This window comes from Schistocerca cancellata, chromosome 2 (assembly GCF_023864275.1).
Source record: "Schistocerca cancellata isolate TAMUIC-IGC-003103 chromosome 2, iqSchCanc2.1, whole genome shotgun sequence".
NCBI lineage: Eukaryota > Metazoa > Arthropoda > Insecta > Orthoptera > Acrididae > Schistocerca > Schistocerca cancellata.
In genome coordinates, this window is record NC_064627.1 from 582,943,897 (window position 1) to 582,968,913 (window position 25,017).

General features: G+C 42.0%; 1 protein-coding gene across 6 annotated transcripts in view; it reads right to left on the bottom strand.

The window, feature by feature from the left end:
* Window positions 1-25,017, bottom strand: part of LOC126162199 (schwannomin-interacting protein 1 homolog) — a 1,363,715-nt gene that overhangs the window by 486,187 nt on the left and 852,511 nt on the right. For all 6 annotated transcript variants that reach the window (XM_049918537.1, XM_049918536.1, XM_049918533.1 and 3 more), the window contains one exon: window positions 13,849-14,321. In XM_049918537.1, the coding sequence (XP_049774494.1) occupies window positions 13,849-14,321 (473 nt within the window). The remainder of the gene's footprint in view (window positions 1-13,848; window positions 14,322-25,017) is intronic.

The following is a 25,017-nucleotide window of genomic DNA, read 5'->3' on the forward strand; positions in this document are numbered from 1 at the left end:
TCAGAAAGAATTTCTGGTCAGACGAATATAGGGAAACAGCAGAAAATGGTGTAACGGGAGTAGCATTCGTCATGAATAGGAAGATATAGCAGAAGGTGATTTACTGTGAACAGTTCAGTGATAAGGTTGCACACATGTCAATCGATAGCAAAGCAACGCCGCCAAGAATAATTCATGTGTACATGCCCGTGTTAAATGCAAAAGACGAAGATATAGAGAAAGTGTGTGAGGATATTTACCGGATAATTCAAGATGAAAATGGAAATCTAATAATGACAGGAATTTGGACGCTGTAGTAAAGAAAGGAATAGAGAACAGAGTTACGGGAAAATATGGGCTTTGTAGCATGAAAAAGAGAGGGGAAACACTAATTGAGTTCTGCAAAAAATTCCAGCTTTAATAGCAAATACATTGATCAAAAATCACAACAGCAGAGAATATACTTTGAAAAGAGCTGGAAACATGGGAAAAGTCCAGTTGGACTCTATTATGGTCAGACGGAAATTTTGAAATTAGATTTCGAAGTGAAAGGCGCAACCGACTCAGATAAAAATTTAGTAGTGGTGAAGTGAAACTTCCGGATAACTCAATGTGCAAAGAAGTGGGATACTGAAGTACCGAGGAATGATGAGATACGTTTGAAGTTCTCTAGGCCTGTAGAGATTCGTTGTAAGTTCTCGAACCCTGTTGATACTGCAATAATCAGATGAAGAGGGATGGTCATATCTTAAAAGGGAATAACAAACGATGGAGGCACAAATATAGGTAACTTCAAAGAGTAGGTAACAAAAAAAAATACTTCATCTGATCGATTTTTCTCATTTGAATCGATAGCAAACCAACACCAACAACAATAAGTCAGGTATTCATGCTGAATTCACAAACAACAAATAAAGAGAGTCAGGATACGAAAATCTAATAATCTTGATGATTGGAACGCTGTCGTAAAGGAAGGAATAGACGAGAGAGTTACAAGAAAATATTAGCTTGGTAGCAGAAATGAGAGACAAAGACTGAGTTCTGCAATAAATTTCAATTAGTAATAGCGTATACACTATTAAAAAAACACGAGAGGAGGAAGTGTACTTGGAAAAGACCAGGGCACATGGGAAGATTCCACAAAACGAAATAACATAATATGTTATAACTACAATCTCATTGAGCCACAACTGGCGTCCATCAGTTCATACTACAACATGGGTGTAACAATTTAGAGGGATATAAACTGGAACAGTCACGTAGACTCAGGCGTAGGGGAAACAGGTGGCAGGCTTCGATTCATGAATAGAATAATAGAGAAATATAATCACTATACAAAGAAGTTTGCTTACAAAATAACCATGTAACTCATCATAGAATATTGCTCAAGTGTATGGGGCCCGCACCAAATAGGACTAATTGGGGATAATGAACGTATACAAAGAAGGGTAGCACGAAAGGTCACTGATTTGTTTCAACCACGCGAAAGTGTCATGAAATGCAAAAGAAACTGATGTGGAAGATGCATCAAAATGAACGCAGACTATCTGAATAAAGCCTAATTACAAACTTTCAAGAACCAATATTAAATGATAAATCCAACTCCCCAGGAACCCTAACCCCCCCCCCCTCCACCATAGGGGTCGCGAGGATAAGACAGATTAATTAAAGCGCACACAGAGGCGTTGAAAAATCATTCTTCTCGCGCTCCATACAGGATTGGAAAGGGCTATTCGCAATTAAGTTCTCAGGCAGGAAATACATGTGCCGCTAGACGCGCCTACAAAATTGTATTATGCTACCGCGCATAGTTCAGGAGATATAATAAACAGTGAGATGTGTGAAAAACTGCCGCATCGTGCATGATCTTTAAATTTATCACTTATTTTCTTATCTATAAGCAACATATTTCGCAGACAGTATTCACACATGTCTCTAAATGTATCTACAAAAATATGTCATTGTATGACGTATTGATCAAGAGATATGACTTCAGAAATACTTGAAAAAATGTCGAATGATGCATGAAGTTTTAATAGTTTTATTCTTTACTATTAAGATACTCCTACAGTACAGTCAAGGAAATCTCTGACAGCTGGCAGCGCTTTTGAGAGCTTTCAACTGCCAAGCGCAGTCGGCTATAGGCGCAAACAATAGTGCCTATAGAGATATGAAGAGGCTTGCCGTAGAAACGTTTACAAAAAAGCGTTGTAGGCTCGCGAAGCAACTGCGTCCAGTTGCCTGGACATGTAACTATAAATATCGTTTATAATCATGTTCTGAGTTAAATAAACATTGCAGATAAATTATATTTTGCATACTATGTTTCTTGACTTGGCTGCTGTACTTCTACATTTTAAATTACGTGGATTTCTTTGTATGACTGTTTCATAATTTCAAAGGTGTTTTCACGGATTCATGGAAACACAGTTCATTTTTTTTTTTCTAAAAGAAATTTGGCAAAATAAATACCCGAGCAAAGTCGGATTTGTCAGCTAGTTGGATTATAAAGTATACTCTGGGCAGATATAGACACCGATCAGAAATTAGGTAAAAGGAATAGTCCAAAGGAATTAATGAGCAAAGAAGTAGAATGTAAAATACTGAGCAATGATGAAATGCGTTTGAAGTTCTCTCAGGCTGTAAATAAATCGATAATGAGTACCACAACGGGCGGTACAGTTGGATAAGAATGGACATCTCTATAAATGGCGATCATAGAAGTTGAATATGTTGGTACAACATAGGTAACAGCGTAGGAACCTCGGATAACAGAAAAAATACTGCCGATGATCGACGAAAAAACGAAGTACAAAAATGTTCAGGAAGAGGCATTCATACAGTAATATAAGTCACTTAGTAACGAAAGAAATATGAGGTGCAACGAAGCAGAAGCGCAAGGGCAGCAGGAAAAATGTGAAAGTATCGGAAAGGAAATGTTCGTCGAAAGAACAGAATCAGCATGTAGACCAGTCGAAACAGTTCTGGTGGAATTAAAAGCAAAGGAGTCAACATTAAGAGTGTTAAACACGTAAGAGAGAGAGAGAGATTAGATGGGATGAGTACACTGAGGGTGTGTATGAGGGGAAGGATTAATCTTATTACGGGGAAGAATAAATAGAAGTCGATATGGAAGGCATAGTGGATCCAGTATCAGAATTTAATAGAGCTTTAGAAGACATGTGATCAAATAAGGTAGAAGGCATAGAGAGCATTGCTGGTTTGGTGAGTAGACCTACCACCAGACTTCCAAGAAGAAATTCTCTACACAATACCGAAGGTGGCAAGGTGTGAGAACTATCACACAATCAACTTAACAACTCATGCAACCATGTTGATAATAAGAATAATATAAAGAAGAATAGGAAAGAAAATTGAGGATCTACTGGATGATAATCAGTTTGACTTTAAGAAAGGGTGATGCAATTGTGAAGTTGCGCTTGATAACGGAAGTAAGACATAAGAAAAATCACGACGCGTTATAGGATTTGTCGACCTAGAAAAACCGTTCGAGTGCAAAATAAAGCACAATGTTCGAAATTCGTGGGAAAATACGTATAAGCTATATGCAAACACAGGTAACATATAAGAGCGGAAAAAAGAACAAAGTGCTTGGATTAGAAAATGTTTCGGAAAGGGAGGATGTCTTTCGCTCCTACTCTTCAATCTGTGCATCGAAGAAGCAACTACGGAAATAAGCGTTCAGGAGCGGGGTTAAAATTTAGGATGCTAACATTCGTTGATGAAAACAGTATCTCCAATGAAAGTGAGGAAGAACTGCAGGATCTGTTGAGCGGAAGGTCTAACGAGCACATGCTATGGATTGAGAGTAAATCGAATAAAAGTGAAAGCAATGAGGAAAAGCTTAAACTTGATAAAAGGGGACGATGAAGTAGACGAAATGAAGGATTTCTCTTATCTTGAAAGCAAAGTAATCCACGACAGACAAAGCAAGAAACACCTAATAAGCAGACTAGTATATCAGAGAGGACATTTCTGGCTAAGAGAAGTCTGCTAGTATCAAGTATCAAACATCGGGCTTAATCTGAAGAAGAAATTTCTGAGTCAGTACGTTTGGACCACAGCATTGCATGGAAGTCAGTCATGACGAGGAATCAGGGAAAGAAGGGATTCAAAGCGTCTGAAATGTGGTTTGGAGGAGGAGCTCTCCACAGAACCAGCGAGGAGAGGAACATATGGAATACAATGACAACAAGAACATACAGAACGATGGGACATGTGTTAGAACATAGTGGTCCTTGAGGGAGATGTAGAGGGTAAAAGCTGTAGGGGTGGCCACAAATTGAAATACATCCATCAAATAAATGGGGACGTTGGGTGTAAGAGGATGGTACAGGTGTCGTCAGAAGACAGACGTACGGTCTGTTCAGAGTGGAGTTACAAACAACGAATGTGTTTCTCCACAGGATTTATCACCTCAAAACTTCGCGAAAAACGCGCTTGACTGCAATCACTGATATTTACAGCGCGCAGAAACCTTCTGTTGAGCGGATGATATCGTGATCTTGACTGAGGTTACCAACACTGGCATCTAGAGACGTTTTTACAAAACTCTAGCCATTCCCGCTGGAGCAACGAACATTTCCTTCCCGAAAGGGCTGTTATGTCGCATTTTAGAACGTTTTATAATTGGGTCACGTAGGGATTGCAGTAACATAGTAAAAAAAACTGTAAAGATCCATTAATATTTAGCCTGTTTCGTTAAAACTGTGCTTCAATAAATACAAACAAATGTGTAAATAATAGCGCAAGGTAGGACTACACATGACCATTGAAAAGACTGATTGCAATAGTTCCTTCTTTCTGATGCAATTTTTACGCTCAACCAGCTGTTGATGTGTTAAGAAAATTCTAATAGTCGGTCATCATTTCTAGTATGTAGCTACAAGTTGTGATTGTTTCTAATCATTATCAAGCATATGAAGTTTCTCAGTTTTCCTGGAAACAAACATGACTTTTCATCCCTATATAACGCTCGTGTTTTTTATGTTATGTAGAGTGAGATGGTACATCATGTATGTTCCCACAAAAACACTGTATTTGAACATTTTTTGCTTGATTATGATTAGTAACTATTGAAATTGTTAGCAATAATAGATTTTCATAGCAGCTGACTGTGTGAAAGGCTGCAGTCAATCCACCGTCCACGTGATTTTGCAGTTTTAGCAGGATCTGAAGAATGTGTTCCCTCATATTTTTATCGCGCCAGGTGAGGGAATATCACTCTGGGAGCTTATGGATTGAAATTTCATCTTCATTTTCATTACGTTCGATATTCAGCACCGCATGTAACTTTAACCATCTTTCCTAGACCTTGATGATTACTGGATTGTATGAAAGTGGATATAATTGCACACGTATGTACGTTGGTAAATTCAGGCGGACTTCGTTGGCTCAGCTTTGTAGCAGTATCTGGGAACGGTCGCTGAGTTTACTCTTTCTAAGCTGGCCTGGGGCGCCAGTTCAGCGGGGCGCCTGTCTGCCTGGTCATTCTTAACGCACGGCCTCCCGAATCGTTCCTTCAGACCCATGGGCAAGGCAAGCGTTTGTTCAAATTACTTGTTGAACGCCTGGCACCACTGAAAAATTCGCCTTGTCGATTGGTCCTTTCGCTCTCTGTGCACCGAGTCGAACTAGGTTGGATTCTGTGCATAATTTGTCAGTCGCTGTTCTGGGGTCTGCTTCTGTGAGCACTTGGAAGGTGATTTTGGATGGGAGTCACTTCAGATTTTCGTGTTACGACCTTTATATAATTTTTAAAGTCGCTGGTGAGTATCATTATAGGGATCTCGCCGGTGGTAACTTTGTTATCGTTGAACTGGATTCAGATGTGGCCAACTTCGTTCTTTATCCGGTCGAGATTCATCCCACGCATCGTGATCTAGATTTTGTTACGGCCTTTTCTCGTTGAGAGTCACAACCCAGTCTTGATGACTCAAACCTTACAAGAAAATGGTGAATTTTGCCTTCGGTTATTTTATGAGTGTTTGAATCTTCGTGCATCTAATTTGTGCATCTATGTTGTGTCCCTTAGTTAACGTAATCACCGCTGAATAATATGATTAATATAACGACAACAGTTTCCCCTCTACAGAACCATTGTCTTGGGAGTTTATACGTGTTGAATGTGTACTGAACTTGAGAGTGCACTACATTTTGTGAATAAATGTCAACATAGAATTAACTTAATTCGTTAAAAGTTTCCCAACGTGCATAAAAGCACGCCATTCCACCCCCTGTGACCATTAACCTCGTTTACCATGTATGAAAAACATACTACTAAGCAGATTAAAACTGTGTGCCGGGCCGAGACTCGAACTCGGGACCTTTGCCTTTCGCGGGCAAGTGCTCTGCCAACTGAGCTATCCAAGCACGATTCACGACGCGTCCTCACAGTTTCAATTCTGTCAGTACCTCGTCTCCTACCTTCCAAACTTTACAGAAGCTCTTCTGCGAACCTTGTAGAAGAGATTCGCAGAAGAGCTTCTGTGAATTTTGGAAGGTACGAGACGAGGTACTGGCAGAATTGAAACTGTGAAGTTGGGAAGGTGGGAGACGAGGTACTGGCAGAATTGAAACTGTGAGGACGGGTCGTGAGTCGTCCTTGGGTAGCTCAGTTGGTAGAGCACTTGCCCGCGAAAGGCAAACGTCCCGAGTTCGAGTCTCGGTCCGGCACACAGTTTTAATCTGCCACGAAGTTTCATATCAGCGCACACTCCGCTGCAGAATGAAAACCTCATTGTGAATACTACTCAGCATTTAGCGAAGTTCACTCCCTGATCGGTCGATCAGAAATCCATTTGTTGAAAATTTCCATTGTGTGGCTTCTTTCTAGTAGAACATAAGGCCCAATTAATGTTTACGTGACTTCAGAAGACTTGGCATTCAGTGGAAGTTAGAGACTGACAAGTACTGTTTTACTGAATAGGAAATTCCTGTCTACGAAAAAGTATTTGTTACGTGGCCAAAGTTCGTTTCACCAGAGATCCAGTTACCAGTATTTAAATGTTTCCATTATTTTATAAAGAGGGGTCCGTTTTTAGTGGTAGAGCTCCAAAAAGGTCAGAGTTCCTAGTAAGTGACGGAAGGCCGTCGAGTAGAAGAGAGCATTCCCCAAGTAAGTGTTATGGGCCCTCCGTTGTTCCTGACCTACGATCTACATAAACGACATAGCAGATAATCTGAGCAACCCTCTTAGATTGTTCGTAGATGATGCTGTCATTTACAGTCTTATTAAGTTATCAGATGATCAAAACCAATTGCAAAATGATTTAGACTAGTTATCTGTATGTTGCGAAAAGCTGCAATCGACACTAAAAAAAACTATGAACTGATCCACATGAGTATTAAACGAAATCCGCTAAATTTCGATTAGACCATAAATCACAAAAATTTAAAGGCTGTAAATTCAACTTAATACATAGGGATTATAATACGAATAACTTAAACTGGAACTATAACGTAGACAATGTTGTGGAAAAAGGAAACCAAAGAATTCGATTTATTGGCAAAACACTTACAAAATGTAGCAGGTCTATTAGAGAGGGTGCGTAGAATAAGTTTGTTCGTCCTCTCCTGCAGTACTGCTGTGCGGTGCTGAATCCGCATTAGATGCGATTGACAGAGAACTTCGAAAAGGTTCGAAGAAGGGCAGCTCGTTTTGTATTATCGCGAAATAGGGGACAGAGTGTCACGTATATGATACAAAAATTGGGTTTGAGTTTTTTTTCATTGCGGCAGGATCTTCCCGCGAAATTTAAAAAAAATACTTTCTCCTCCCATTGCGAAAATATTCTGATGTCGCCTACGTACGTAGGGAGAAATGCTAAAGTAAGAGATGTCAGAGCTCGCACATAAAGACTCACGCGCTCATTTTTAAAGCGCGCCGTTGAAGATTGGCACGTTAGAGAAATAACTCGAAGGTGCTTCAATGAATACTCTGCTAGGCATTAATTGTGAATTTCAGGGTAATGAAGTAGATGTAGATGAACTTGATTTTAGACAAATATATGTGAGCTGTTGAGCAACTACCACAGAATATACAGGTTTTATCAAAAAGAATGAGCCTATTAAAAAAAAATCGTAACTATTATGTTATTGCCGGTCGGTGTGCCGTGCGTTTCTAGGCGGTTCCGTCTGGAACCGCGTGACCGCTACGGTCGCAGGCTCGAATCCTTCCTCGGGCATGGATGTGTGTGATGTACTTAGGTTGGTTAGGTTTAAGTAGTTCTAAGTTCTAGGGGACTGATGACCACAGATGTTAAGTCCCATAGTACTCAGAGCCATTTGAACCATTTGTGAGCAACGGCCTTATTTGAGATACGTGCGTGAACAACGTACTGTAGTAACGAGCAAACTCTCGAGTTTTACATGATTTCCGCAAGGTAGCGGCAGTGTGTGCCCACTTCAGTTCCAGTAAAAATGGTGTCAGGACAACAGAAAGCGTGTCGTGTTCTACGTTTTGCGCATTGCAGGATAGTAATAACTGTTCAGCGCGACTTCCGCACTAGGTGTGATGTGGATCCTCCTACAGCACAGAGCATTAGACGAGAAACAGGTTGTTGGTGAAAAGCAAATTGCCAGGCCGTCCCCGAATGTCTGACACAGAGGCCGAACTCATCCGCCATAATTTCACAAGCAGTCCGCAGAAATCTGCCCGCCCTGCAGCTCGACAGCTCAACATGCCCCCAATGTCCTTTTGGCGTGTGTTGTGTAGACGTTAACACATGACACCACACAAAATTCAGCTACTGTAAGCTCTTCGTGAAGGTGACAAACATCAACGTGTGGTGTTCTGTAATTTAGTTCTTGACTAGACGGAGGATGACAGTTTTCTTCCCCGCTTAGTGTTTAGTGACGAGGTAACATTCCATTTAATTGGAAAGGCGAACCGGCGTAATGTGAGAATATGGAAAACGGAACAACCCCATGCAGTTGGACAACATGAGAGGGAGCCTCCAAAATTTAATATGTTTTTATGGAAAAAGGTGTACAGTCCATTTTTCTTTGCCGAGAACAGTGTTACAGGAAGCACATATCTCGATATACTTGAGAAGTTTCTCTTCCCACAGTTGGAGACTGACTCAAACGGCTTCATTTACCAAGAGGATGGAGCACCGCCACACTGGCATCTGGAAGTACGGAGATTTTATTACTCAACAATGGATAGGTCATACTTGTCCAAATGATTCAGCTTTACATTGTTGTTGTTGTTGTGGTCTTCAGTCCTGAGACTGCTTTGATGCAGCTCTCCATGCTACTCTATCCTGTGCAAGCTTCTTCATCTCCCAGTATCTACTGCAACCTACATCCTTCTGAATCTGCTTAGTGTATTCATCTCTTGGTCTCCCTCTACGATTTTTACCCTCCACACTGCCCTACAATGCTAAATTTGTGATCCCTTGATGCCTCAAAACATGTCCTACCAACCGATCCCTTCTTCTAGTCAAGTTGTGCCACAAACTTCTCTTCTCCCCAATCCTATTCAATACCTCCTCATTAGTTACGTGATCTACCCACCTTATCTTCAGCATTCTTCTGTAGCACCACATTTCGAAAGCTTCTATTCTCTTCTTGTCCAAACTATTTACCGTCCAGGTTTCACTTCCATACATGGCTACACTCCATACAAATACATTCAGAAACGACTTCCTGACACTTAAATCTATACTCGATGTTAACAAATTCCTCTTCTTGAGAAACGCTTTCCTTGCCATTGCCAGTCTACATTTTATATCCTCTCTACTTCGACCATCATCGGTTATTTTACTCCCTAAATAGCAAAACTCCTTTACTACTTTAAGTGTCTCATTTCCTAATCTAATTCCCTCAGCATCACCCGACTTAATTTGACTACATTCCATTATCCTCGTTTTGCTTTTGTTGATGTTCATCTTATATCCTCCTTTCAAGACACTGTCCATTCCGTTCAACTGCTCTTCCAAGTCCTTTGCTGTCTCTGACAGAATTACAATGTCATCGGCGAACCTCAAAGTTTTTACTTCTTCTCCATGAATTTTAATACCTACTCCGAATTTTTCTTTTGTTTCCTTTACTGCTTGCTCGATATACAGATTGAATAACATCGGGGAGAGGCTACAACCCTGTCTTACTCCTTTCCCAACCACTGCTTCCCTTTCATGCCCCTCGACTCTTATAACTGCCATCTGGTTTCTGTACAAACTGTAAATAGCCTTTCGTTCCCTGTATTTTACCCCTGCCACCTTCAGAATTTGAAAGAGAGTATTCCAGTCAACATTGTCAAAAGTTTTCTCTAAGTCTACAAATGCTAGAAACGTAGGTTTGCCTTTTCTTAATCTTTCTTCTAAGATAAGTCGTAAGGTCAGTATTGCCTCACGTGTTCCAACATTTCTACGGAATCCAAACTGATCTTCCCCGAGGTCGGCTTCTACCAGTTTTTCCATTCGTCTGTAAAGAATTCGCGTTAGTATTTTGCAGCTGTGACTTATTAAACTGATAGTTCGGTAATTTTCACATCTGTCAACACCTGCTTTCTTTGGGATTGGAATTATTATATTCTTCTTGAAGTCTGAGGGTATTTCGCCTGTCTCATACATCGTGCTCACCAGATGGTAGAGTTTTGTCATGACTGGCTCTCCCGAGGCCATCAGTAGTTCAAATGGAATGTTGTCTACTCCCGGGGCCTTGTTTCGACTCAGGTCTTTCAGTGCTCTGTCAAACTCTTCATGCAGTATCTTATCTCCCATTTCGTCTTCATCTACATCCTCTTCCATTTCCATAATATTGTCCTCAAGTACATCGCCCTTGTATAAACCCTCTATATACTCCTTCCACCTTTCTGCCTTCCCTTCTTTGCTTAGAACTGGGTTGCCATCTGAGCTCTTGATATTCATACAAGTGGTTCTCCTCTCTCCAAAGGTCTCTTTAATTTTCCTGTAGGCAGTATCTATTTACCCCTAGTGAGACAAGCCTCTACATCCTTACATTTGTCCTCTAGCCATCCCTGCTTAGCCATTTTGCACTTCCTGTCGATCTCATTTTTGAGACGTCTGTATTCCTTTTTGCCTGCTTCATTTACTGCATTTTTGTATTTTCTCCTTTCATCAATTAAATTCAATATTTCTTCTGTTACCCAAGGATTTCTATTAGCCCTCGTCTTTTTACCTACTTGATCCTCTGCTGCCTTCACTACTTCATCCCTCAGAGCTACCCATTCTTCTTCTACTGTATTTCTTTCCCCCATTCCTGTCAATTGTTCCCTTATGCTCTCCCTGAAACTCTCTACAACCTCTGGTTCTTTCAGTTTATCCAGGTCCCATCTCCTTAAATTCCCACCTTTTTGCAGTTTCTTCAGTTTCAATCTGCAGTTCATAACCAATAGATTGTGGTCAGATTCCACATCTGCCCCAGGAAATGTCTTACAATTTAAAACCTGGTTCCTAAATCTCTGTCTTACCATTATATAATCTATCTGATACCTACTAGTATCTCCAGGATTCTTCCAAGTATACAACCTTCTTTTATGATTCTTGAACCAAGTGTTGGCTATGATTAAGTTATGCTCTGTGCAAAATTCTACAAGGCGGCTTCCTCTTTCATTCCTTCCCCCCAATCCACATTCACCTACTATGTTTCCTTCTCTCCCTTTTCCTACTGACGAATTCCAGTCACCCATGACTATTAAATTTTCGTCTCCTTTCACTACCTGAATAATTTCTTTTATCTCGTCATACATTTCATCTATTTCTTCATCATCTGCAGAGGTAGTTGGCATATAAACTTGTACTACTGTAGTAGGCATGGGCTTTGTGTCTATCTTGGCCACAATAATGCGTTCACTATGCTGTTTGTAGTAGCTAACCCGCACTCCTATTTTTTTATTCATTATTAAACCTACTCCTGCATTACCCCTATTTGATTTTGTATTTATAACCCTGTAATCACCCGACCAAAAGTCTTGTTCCTCCTGCCACCGAACTTCACTAATTCCCACTATATCTAACTTTAACCTATCCATTTCCCTTTTTAAATTTTCTAACCTACCTGCCCGATTAAGGGATCTGACATTCCACGCTCCGATCCGTAGAACGCCAGTTTTCTTTCTCCTGATAACGACGTCCTCCTGAGTAGTCCCCGCCCGGAGATCCGAATGGGGGACTATTTTACCTCCGGAATATTTTACCCAAGAGGACGCCATCATCATTTAATCATACAGTAGAGCTGCATGTCCTCGGGAAAAATTACGGCTGTAGTTTCCCCTTGCTTTCAGCCGTTCGCAGTACCAGCACAGCAAGGCCGTTTTGGTTAATGTTACAAGGCCAGATCAGTCAATCATCCAGACTGTTGCCCCTGCAACTACTGAAAAGGCTGCTGCCCCTCTTCAGGAACCACATGTTTGTCTGGCCTCTCAACAGATACCCCTCCGTTGTGGTTGCACCTACGGTACGGACATCTGTATCGCTGAGGCACGCAAGCCTCCCCACCAGCGGCAAGGTCCATGGTTCATGGGGGGAGCTTTACATTACTGGCCTCCAAATTCACGGGACCTGACTGTGTCTGATTATTTCTAGTGGAGGTTTAAGAAAGACTCTGTTTATGTACCTCCGTTACCAACAACAGTGAATGAACTGGGACATCGGATAACAACAGCTGCGGAAGCTGTGGCTCAAAGACATGCTCGCTGCACTGTGGTAACAGTTGGAATATCGCACTGGCATATGCCATACATCTCAAGGGGAGCATATTAAAAAGATGTGAAAAAAAACCTTTTGTGTTTCCCGTTCATGAAACAACAAAATTCATTGTATATGTTTATTCAAATGGTTCAAATGGCTCTGAGCACTATGGGACTCAACTGCTGTGGTCATAAGTCCCCTAGAACTTAAAACTAATTAAACCTAAATAAGCTAAGGACATCACACACATCCATGCCCGAGGCAGGATTCGAACCTGCGACCGTAGCGGTCGTGCGGTTCCAGACTGTAGCGCCTTTAACCGCTCGGCCACTCCGGCCGGCTATGTTTATTAGTTTCAGAAATATAGATGTGCTAAATCGGATGATTCTTTTTGATACACCCTGTATTTAGAATGTTAAGAAGTGTTCCGAAATTATGGAGCGAAAAGTGGCAATTGGCACTGAACAAAGAAAAGTGCGAAGTCATCTACAAGGGTACTAAAAGAAATCCGATAAATTTTGGGTATACGATAAATCGCACAAATCTAACGGCTGTCAATTCGACTAAATACCGAGGAATTACAATTACGAGCAACTTAAATTGGAAAGACCATATAGATAATATTGTGGCGAAGGCGAAACAAAGATTGCGCTTTGTTGGCAGAACACTTAGAAGATGCGACAAACCCACTAAAGAGACATTACACTTGTCCGTCCTCTGCTGGAATACTGCTGCGCGGTGTGGGATCCTTACCAGATTGACGGAGGACATCGAAAAAGTGCAAAGAAGGGCAGCTCGTTTCGCGTTATCGCACAATAGGGGTGAGTGTCACTGATACGATACGCGAGTTGGGGTGGCAGTCACTGAAACAAAGGCGGTTTTCTTTGCGGCGAGATCTATTTACGAAATTTCAATCACCAACTTTCTTTCCCGATAGCGAAAATATTTTGTTGACACCCAGCTACGCAGGGAGAAATGATCATCATAATAAAATAAGAGAAATCAGAGCTCGAACGGTAAGATTTAGGTGTTCCTTTTTCCCACGCGAGTGGTATGGTAGAGTAGTAGTATGAAAATGGTTCGATGAACCCTCTGCCAGGCACTTGAGAGTGAATTTCAGAGTAACCATGTACATGTAGATTATAGGAATAAAACTAACTACAGATTTGCTTAGTGTAATCAGCTAACATACCTCGTCCTCCTGTTCCTGGTTGTTGTTGTCGTCGTGGTTGTTGTTGTTATTGTTGTTGTTATTATTATTGTTGTTGTTATTGTTGCAGGCCTCGTTGTCGTCGTCGTCGACCTCGGGCTCCGGCTCCGGTTCCGGCTCGACCTCGTCGGCCGACGAGTCGTCGCCGTCGGCGCCCGGGGAGCGCGCGAGCCTGCGCGCCAGGTGCTGGAAGCCCGGGTAGTTGGGGTTGGCGAAGCCGCGCGCGGGCGCAGACGGCGGCCGGCAGTTGCCGTCGTCGCTGCTCACCGAGCCCACGTCGCTGTAGTCGTCGCTGTCGTCGGCGTAGCAGGCGCGCCCCAGCCGCCGCCCTCCGCCGCTGCTGCTCGTGCTCGTGCTCGTGCTCGTGCTCGTCACGCTCAGCACGCTGCCCTCCTCGCCGCACGCCTCGCTGTCGTGGCCCGCGCCGTACGAACTGCTGCTCTGAGCTCCGGGGTCTGCAACGTACCAGCAGGCAGGCGTTCGTTACGTGTCGGGATTCTTACCGTGTACCTATCTGCTAGCCTTTTTTTTATAGTGGTCTTCTTTTGTATTCTTTATTGTTATTTCACACCAGCCCCTCCGCCTCATATGGGCATGGGGGCGGGGGGGCTGATAGCGGATACAGTTTATCGCTTTTCAGCCACAAGACAGTAAAACTTTTGGAAAACGCAGTATAAAAACTTATGCAAGGTGGTTTACAAAAATGAATGTCTTGCACAATAAAAAGACGATCATCAGATGCGTAAATTATTATAAAATATAATATAATATATAAAAATATTCCAGTACAACTACTGACAGCCTTGGGGGAGCCAGGCCTAACAAAACTGTAGCATCTAGTGAACAAGATGTATGAGACAGTCTGCTACGGTCGCAGGTTCGAATCCTGCCTCGGGCATGGATGTGTGTGATGTCCTTAGGTTAGTTAGGTTTAAGTAGTTCTAAGTTCTAGGGGACTGATGACCTAAGGTGTTAAGTCCCATAGTGCTCAGAGCCATTTGAACCATTTTTTGAGACAGGCGAAATACCCTCAGACTTCAAGAAGAATGTAATAATTCCAATCCCAAACAAAGCAGGTGTTGACAGATGTGAAAATTAACGAATTATGAGCCACGGTTGCAAAATACTAACGCGAAGTCTTTACAGACGAATGGAAAAACTGGTAGAAGCCGACCTTGGGGAAGATCAGTTTGGATTTCGTAGAAATATTGGAACACGTGAGGCAATACTGACCCTACGACTTATCTCAGAAGCTAGATTAAGGAAAGGCGAACCTACGTTTCCAGCATTTGTAGACTTAGAGAAAGCTTTTGGCAATGTTGACTGGAATACTCTCTTTCAAATTCTGAAGGTGGCAGGGGTAAAATATACGGAGCGAAAGGCTATTTACAATTTGTATAGAAACCAAATGGCAGTTATAAGAGTTGAGGGGCATGAAAGGGAAGCAGTGGTTGGGAAGGGAGTGAGACAGGATTGTAGCCTCTCCTCGATGTTATTCAATCTGTATATTGAGCAAGCAGTAAAAGAAACAAAAGAAAAATTCGGAGTAGGTATTAAAATCCATGGAGAAGAAATAAAAACTTGGAGGTTCCCCGATGAAATTGTAATTCCGTCAGAGACAGCATTGGACCTGAAGGGCAGCTGAACGCAATTGACAGTGTCCTGAAAGGAGGATATAAGATGAACAACAACAAAAGCAAAACGAGGATAATGGAATGTAGTCGAATTAAATCGGGTGATGCTGCGGGAATTACGTTAGGAAATGAGACGCTTAAAGTAGTAAATGAGTTTCGCTATTTGGGGAGCTACATAACTGATGATGGTCGAAGTAGAGAGGATATAAAATGTAGACTGGCAATGACAAGGAAAGCGTTTCTGAAGAAGAGAAATTTGTTAACATCGAGTATAAATTTAAGTGTCACGAAGTCGATTCTGAAAGTATTTGTATGGAGTGTAGCCATGTGTGGAAGTGAAACGTGGACGATAAATAGTTTAGACAAGAAGAGAATAGAAGCTTTCGAAATGTAGTGCTACAGAAGAATTCTGAAGATTAGACGGGTAGATCACATAACTAATAAGGAGGTATTGAATAGAATTGGAAAGATGAGAAATTTGTGGCACAACTTGACAACATTGTTGTTGTTGTGGTCTTCAGTCCAGAGACTGGTTTGATGCAGCTCTCCATGCTACTCTACCCTGTGCAAACTTCTTCATCTCCCAGTACCTACTGTAGCCTACATCCTTCTGAATCTGCTTAGTGTATTCATCTCTTGGTCTCCCTCTTCGATTTTTACCCTCCATGCTACACTCCAATACTAAATTGGTGATCCCTCGATGTCTCAGAACATATCCTACCAACCGATCCCTTCTTCTGGTCAAGTTGTGCCACAAGCTCCTCTTCTCCCCAATTCTATTCAATACTTCCTCGTTAGTTATGTGATCTACCTATCCAATCTTCAGCATTCTTCTGTAGCACCACATTTCGAAACCTTCTACTCTCTTCTTGTCTAAACTATTTATCGTCCACGTTTCACTTCCATACATGGCTACACTCCATACAAATACTTTAAGAAACGACTTCCTGACATTTAAATCTATACTCGATGTTAACAAATTTTTCTTCTTCAGAAACACATTCCTTGCCATTGCCAGTCTACATTTTATATCCTTTCTATTTCGAACATCAGTTGTTTTGCTCCCCAAATAGCAAAACTCCTTTACTACTTTAAGTGTCTCATTTCCTAATCTAATTCCCTCAGCATCACTCGACTTAATTCGACTACATTTCATTATCCTCGTTTTGCTTTTGTTGATGTTCATTTTATACCGGTTGCAGTAGGTACTGGGAGATGAAGAAGCTTGAACAGGATAGAGTAGCATGGAGAGCTGCATCAAACCAGTCTCAGGACTGAAGACCACAACGACAACACATTTTATACCCTCCTTTCAAGACATTGTCCATTCCGTTCAACTGCTCTTCCAAGTCCTTTGCTGTCTCTGACATAATTACAATGTCATCGGCGAACCTCAAAGTTTTTATTTCTTCTCCATGGATTTTAATACCTACTCCGAACTTTTCTTTTGTCTCTTTTACTGCATGCTGAATATACAGATTGAATAACATCGGGGATAGGCTACAACCCTGTCTCACTCCCTTCCCAACCACTGCTTCCCTTTCATGCCCCTCGACTCTTATAACTGCCATCTGCTTTCTGTACAAATTGTAAATAGCCTTTCGCTCCCTGTGTTTTACCCCTGCCACCTTCAGAATTTGAAAGAGAGTATTCCAATCAACTTTGTCAAAAGCTTTCTCTATGTCTACAAATGCTAGAAACGTAGGTTTGCCTTTCCTTAATCTTCCTTCTAATATAAGTCGTAGGGCAAGTATTGCTCACGTGTTCCAACATTTCTACGGAATCCAAACTGATCTTCCCCGAAGTGGGCTTCTGTCAGTTTTTCCATTCGTCTGTAAAGAATTAGCGTTAGTATTTCGCAGCTGTGACTTATTAAACTGATAGTTCGGTAATTTTCACATCTGTCAACCCCTGCTTTCTTTGGAATTGAAATTATTATATTTTTCTTGAAGTCTGAGGGTATTTCGCCTGTTTCATACATCTTGGTAACCAGATGGTAGAGTTTTGTCAGGACTGGCTCTCCCAAGGCTGTCAGTAATTCTAATGGAATGTTGTCTACTCCGGAGGCCTTGTTTCGAGTCAGGTCTTTCAGTGCTCTGTCTAACTCTTCAGGCAATATCATGTCTCCTGAAACTTCCTGGCAGATTACAACTGTGTGCCCGACCGAGACTCGAACTCGGGACCTTTGCCTTTCGCGGGCAAGTGGTGTACCAACTGAAAGGCAAAGGTCCCGAGGTCGAGTCTCGGTCGGGCACACAGTTTTAATCTGCCAGGAAGTTTCATATTAGCGCACACTCCGCTGCAGAGTGAAAATCTCATTCTGGAAACATCCCCCAGGCTGTGGCTAAGCCATGTCTCCGCAGTATCCTTTCTTTCAGGAGTGCTAGATCTGCAAGGTTCGCAGGAGAGCTTCTGTAAAGTTTGGAAGGTAGGAGACGAGGTACTGGCAGAAGTAAAGCTGTGAATACCGGGCGTGAGCCGTGCTTCGGAAGCTCAGTTGGTAGAGCACTTGCCCGCGAAAGGCAAAGATCCCGAGTTCGAGTCTCGGTCGGGCACACAGTTTTAATCTGCCAGGAAGTTTCATATCAGCGCACACTCCGCTGCAGAGTGAAAATCTCATTCTGGGATCATGTCTCCTATATCAACTTCATCTACATCCTCTTCCATTTGCATAATATTATCTTCAAGTACATTGCCCTTGTACAGACCCTCTATATACTCCTTCCACCTTTCTGCTTTTCTCCTTTCATCAATTAAATTCTCGTATTTTTACCTATTTGATCCTCTGCTGCCTTCACTATTGCATCCCTCAAAGCTACCCAAACTTCTTCTACTGTATTTCTTTCCCCTATTCCCTTGTTTGCTTAGAACTGGGTTTCCATCAAAGCTCTTGATATTCATGCACGTGGTTCTCCTTTCTCCAAAGGTCTCTTTAATTTTCCTGTAGGCAGTATCTATCTTACCCCTAGTGAGCCGGCCGCGGTGGTCTAGCGGCTATAGGCGCGCAGTCCGGAACCGCGCGACTGCTACGGTCGCAGGTTCGAATCCTGCCTCGGGCATGGATGTGTGTGATGTCCTTAGGTTAGTTAGGTTTAAGTAGTTCTAAGTTCTAGGGGACTGACGACCACAGATGTTAAGTCCCATAGTGCTCAGAGCCATTTGAACCCCTAGTGAGATAAGCCTCTACATCCTTACATTTGTCCTCTAGCCATGCCTGCTTAGCCATTTTGCACTTCCTGTCGATCTCATTTTTGAGACGTTTGTATTACGTTTTGCCTGCTTCATTTACCGCATTTCTATATTTTCTCCTTTCATCAGTTAAATTCAGTATTTCTTCTGTTACCCAAGGGTTTCTACTACCGTCGTCTTTTTACCTATTTGATCCTCTGTTGCCTCAAAGCTACCCATTCTTCTTCTACTGTATTTCTTTCCCCCATTCCTGTCAGCTGTTCCCTTATGCTCTCCCTGAAACTCTGTACAACCTCTGGTTCTTTCAGTTTATCCAGGTCCCATCTCCTTAAATTCCCACCTTTTTGCAGTTTCTTCAGTTTTAATTTACAATTCATAACCAATAGATTGTGGTCATAGTCCACATCTGCACCAGGAAATGTCTTACAATTTAAAACCTGGTTCCTAAATCTGTCTTACCAATATATAATCTATCTGACCTAGTATCTCCAGGGTTCTCCCATGTATACAACCTTCTTTCATGATTCTTGAACCAAGTGTTAGCTATGATTAAGTTATGCTCTGCCCAAAATTCTAGCAGGAGGCTTCCTCTTTCATTTCTTAGCCCCAATCCATATTCACCTACTATGTTTCCTTCTCTCCCTTTTCCTACTCTCGAATTCCAGTCACCCATGACTATTAAATTTTCGTCTCCCTTCACTACCTGAATATTTTCTTTTATCTCATCATACATTTCATCAATTTCTTCGTCATCTGCAGGGCTAGTTGGCTTATAAACTTGTACTACTGTAGTAGGCGTGGGCTTCGTGTCTATCTTAATAGACACAATAATGCCACAATAATGCGTTCACTATGCTGTTTGAAGTTGCTTACCCGTACTCCTATTTTTTATTCATTATTAAAGCTACTCCTGTATTACCCCTATTTGATTTTGTATTTATAACCCTGTATTCATCTAACCAAAAGTCTTGTTCCTCCTGCCAACGAACTTCACTAATTCCCACTATATCTAACTTTAACCTATCCACTTCCCTTTTTAAATTTTCTAACCTACCTGCCCGATTAAGCAGAACGCTAGTTTTATTTCTCCTGATAACGACGTCCTCTTGAGTAGTCCCCGCCCGGAGATTCGAATGGGGGACTATTTTACCTCCGGAATGTTTTACCCAAGAGGACGTCATCATCATTTAATCATACAGTAAAGCTGCATGCCCTCGGGAAAAATTACGGCTGTAGTTTCCCCCTGCTTTCAGCCGTTCGCAGTACCAGAGCAGCAAGGCCATTTTGGTAAGTGTTACAAGGCCAGTTCAGTCAGTCATCCAGACTGTTGCCCCTGCAACTACTGAAAAGGCTGCTTCCCCTCTTCAGGAACCACACGATTGTCTGGCTCCTCAACAAATACCCCTCCGTTGTGGTTGCACCTACGGTACGGCTACCTGTATCGTTGAGGTACGCAAGCCTCCCCACCAACGGCAAAGTCCATGATTCATGGATGTTCAACAACATAAACGGCTGATTTGTTTATTATTCAAAATAAAGGCACAGATGACTCCAAAATGAGTGTTGTACACGAATATACAGGGTGTGGCGCTTCATTCCGAACAAATGGAACTGTTTTTTTTTCTTTCTTCTTCTTCTTCTTCTTCTTTTTTTTTTTAAAGCAAATTCATTGAAACAAAGTACAAAAGAAAGTAAGTGTCCTTTTACATATAAGTAGTGGTATCTTTCAAGAATAACATTACTCGATGTAACTCCCTTCAGCTGCAGTGACCGCCTCCAATCTTGTCTAGAAGCAACACACGCACTCTTTAAAACAGCGCTGCCCATAATGTGAACGCTGCTTCGATAGCGGTGCGCAGAGATGTGACATCAGTGTCCCTCGTCTTATTGGTAACTTTTTCGACTACGCTCCGCACACAGTAGTCGAAGGGGTTAAAATCTGGGCTATTCGGGGGCCAGAACTCCTTTGACTAGAAAATGTCCACGTCATCCGAGAGCTAGTTTTCGACTAAATGGCTCATACGAGATGGTGCACGGTCCTGTTGAAAGACATATTCTCTCCACGAGACCACAGTTACCATCTACGGTTTCAGGACATTCGTCAAAACTTGCAGATATACTTCTTTTTTGGCGGTTTGCCCCTTTCCAAAGCAATGCTGCGGCATGATATCACCATCGCTGGACACAACACCTTCTCCGAAGAATTATACTTGGCCACAATATCGTAAACCGTTGATCTCGCGTATCCGAAGAATAGGACTATTTGAGTGGGCGAACAACAAGTGCGAAGACTTTCGATAATAGCGGCCCTTCGGTTGTATTCAGCATTTGTCTGTAACATCTCTGCCATTTAGAAGTTCTGAGTGTTTACTAGACGCCTATGGCATTCAAGAAAGCCAATCGCGTCCTCCGGCGGGACTACGATATGGCTGAAATTTCAAATTGAAATTTGTCTGGATTTAAGCACTGCACCCTGTATAACAACAGACGGTTGTATGTGGTAAAACGTAAAAGGCCGATATGGTGACTGATGAAAATAGATACATAGATGAGTGATGTGAAGGGTGATTGTAGAGCGTCAGGGATAAGAGTATCATGAGAACGTACCACTCAAGAAGGAGGGTTGTGGGAAGAGTGAAGAACGATGCGGTTCCAAACCAACACTCACGATGTGGAGGGTAAGGGGGTCCTGACAAGGGGAGGTTGGTAGGCATCCTGTAGGACGCGAGTATATAGGGCGGATTTCGTAGTCGGGTAAGGGGAGGCAATTAAAGTTTAGCTGCGAGAGGAAGAGAAGGGTATGATGGTGTAGTGTTAGGGGGATGTTGTGGTAGAGGCGTGGCAGAGTACCAAGGTCAGTGAGAAGGGGAGATACCAGGGGATGTTCAAGATCGAAGAGTAGAGAGGGCAATTTTATAAGTGTTTAGAGTGTGCGGGTGGAGTAGGATAAGCGAATCGAAAAAGGTAGGCAGAGAACATGGCGTTAGACAATCTGTTGGTTATGGTAGAAGGAGGCAAAAGTGGAAGTCCATCCCATATTTTCACAGCAGTGATTAAAACTCCCTTTGACATCCAGATAATTAAGAAAGGTTGTCATAAAATTTTAATTGCCACTTTGGATATACAGACGATACTGTTTCTGTACCGACCGGAAAGTCATTCCCGACTTTTTCCCTTTTTTTTAATGAACACACCGTCATTTGACTGTATTGTTGTTTGTTTAATTATTACCCAGGTTTCGGGCTTTTATGTCGTTTTCAAGTGACAAAAGGCCGAAACCTAGATCGTAATTAAACAAGCAACAATGGAATAAAATGGCGGTGTGTTCATTTAAAAGTATTTGTTTGACTGTTGCTCAGCAACATCAAAACTCCTGACGTCGTTTTTCTGCCTACACACAGTTACCATGAGTGCCACCTACGGTAGAACACCGCAATGGAATGGATTACAGCATTTCATATGTAAGTAAACCACCAGTAGGGAAGCATTAGAAACACTGGTGGAACAGTACAGTGAATATCCTTCAACGACGATTGCGACCACTGATCAAGTCCGCATCATCACGTTAGGCACAGAAGGCTCGTCAACAGTGAGTTCTTCGGCATGTCTCTGGAATCGATGTGATGAGGAACGGACATGGAATCGGTTCCAGCTGACTGGCTGTGTTGAGGACTTACAATACACAGGCCGTGAACTTTGTAATATCCGCGACTATATTTTATTCAGAACAATATTCACGAAAGCATTGTGTGTGGAATTTGAGCGAACAGTCTCGTGATGTTAATAAAAAAGGACTTCATTGATACTAAAATAATAATAAATAATTACTGTCAGTGACATAATTTAATTTTCAGGGAAAATCATATCTCAGACAATACTCTTGGAAAAAGATAATATTCATCTTTTGTTATGTGTGATTCTTCTAGAATAATACTTCTTCTTGTTCGAACTGTTGTAATGATCGGACGTGATTGATGTCTCGTAACACAGAGGTCTATAGATAACTGTATTATGTTGTTAATTAATACAGCTACGCGCAGCCATTAGCGCTATTGATCTACAGCACGGTTTATTGGTAAATGCTGAATAATAAGCAATTAACATTGAGAAATATTTTCAAATGTTAATGCATTTAGTGAAGCTACAAAAAAGATTTAATATATGTTATTTGTTAGTAGTAAAACAGAGACTGAAGCAGAATCGATAAGTGATTTTCTTATGTTAGCCGCCATCTTAGTGAACTATTGAAACAGCAGTTTTAAATTGATTTTCTATACGGACATAAATATTGTTGGTCATAATTGCGATAATAATTGTGTATTGGAGGCCCAGAACTCACTTTGAGGAAATAAATTCGACTTACATTGTGAATAATCTTTAAATATAGTGCAAATAGCATCTTCCGTGATATAAATTCTTATCTGCTAATGTATGAAGCCTGGTTATTTCGTAACAACTTTTATAAAATATTTTGACAGGAAAAATACCTTAGTTTTGAGTGCATGTAGTATTGTGTGACAAAACTGTTCGTTTTGCTTAAAGAAAAATGCTTCCACCTCGAATAACAGTGATGTTAAATTCGATAAACGATCTGCAACTTAATGCCATTTAGACTGCTTGACAGACAACATTGCTACACGTTCCCAGGTGGAGATTACTTTAACAAAACAACGATCACTAGCCGGGAAAAGCAGTGTTTAAATAAAACCCCATGTTACATTGATAATAAGTAACTAGTTTTTGAAACTGTACAACACGCAATCAAACCACAATACTCGGACGCCACAACGTCTGACAGGTGTACAGGATGATCAAAGAAACCGTGGGCTGAATAGTGCAGAACTAGATTCGATGTTCAGAGAGGCTACAGGACGTGATGTATCACTTCAAACTCTTGACTGTATGATGGGAATCTCCATTCGTGGTGACCATGGTGAGCACCACATCATACACCATAACATCATGGGCTTCTTCACAGACGGGTAAGAAATCGTGCAGAGTGGACGTTTCAGGACTGGCGTTCGTTGTTGTTTACGGACGAAACTGGGATTTGGTTCAAATGGCTCTGAGCACTATGCGACTTAACTTCTGAGGTCATTAGTCGCCTAGAACTCAGAACTAATTAAACCTAACTAACCTAAGGACATCACACACATCCATGTCCGAGGCAGGATTCGAACCTGCGACCGTAGCGGTCGCTCGGCTCCAGACTGTAGTGCCTAGAACCGCACGGCCACTCCGGCCAGCTAAACTGGGATTTGTTTGTACCCTGATTAACGACGGAAAGCATGATTGGAGAGAACCCGGTAATGTAGAAGGCCACCAACACTGTGTCCCACATGTGCAACAAGGTTTTGGTGGAGTGACGTTTCGAAGTGGTATTATATGCGGTCACTGTACATCTCTCGTGGTAGTTGAGTACTAACTGCCCATGGACGATATTATGCTACCGATAGTGAGGCCATATCACCAACATTTTGGTGACAATTTCATCTTGATGGATGATAAATCACGTGCTCATCCTACTGGTTTCACGAACGTGTTCCTTAAGCATGTCGAGATCATCAGAATGAAGTGGCCTGCCTGTTCCCAGGACACGAACCCAGTGGAACACGTGTGGGATTGACTGGAACGAGCTGTTTTTGGACGTCGACAACGACCACGTTCTCTGTACGATTTAGGCATAATCGTCATCGAAGAGTGCGACAATTTGGTCCATGATCTCATTGATGATATGCCACGACTGATTCAGGCCTGCATCCTAGCGAGGGGACGTTCTACCATGTATTGAGGAGTGCTGTGGAAAATCCCCCAATTGGAAACAGTGCTGTCGCTAAACAGTGCTTGTTTTCTTGATTTGGTGATGAAGACGCATTGCAAATGAATATACATTGAGGTGAAAGTAATCACTGGATACCTCTTAATATCACTTCGGACCTCGTTTTGCCCGGCAGCACCTCGATGTGGCATGGACTCAGCAAGTGGTTGACAGTCCCCTGCACAAATGCCTCTCTACAGCCATTCATAATTGCAAAAGTGCTGCCGATGCAGGATTTTCTGCACGAACTGACCTCTCGATTATGTCCCATAAATTTTCGATGGGGCTAACGTCGGGCGTTCTGGGTGCCCAAATCATTCTACGAACTGTCCAGATCGTTCCTCAAATCAATCGCGAACAATTGTGGCCCAATGACATGGCACTTTGTCATCCATAAAAATCTTTATTTATGAACATGAAGTCTATGGATAGCTGCAAATGATCTCCAAGTAGCCGAACATTACCATTTCCAGTCATGATCGGTTTAATTGGACCAGAGGACTCAGCCCA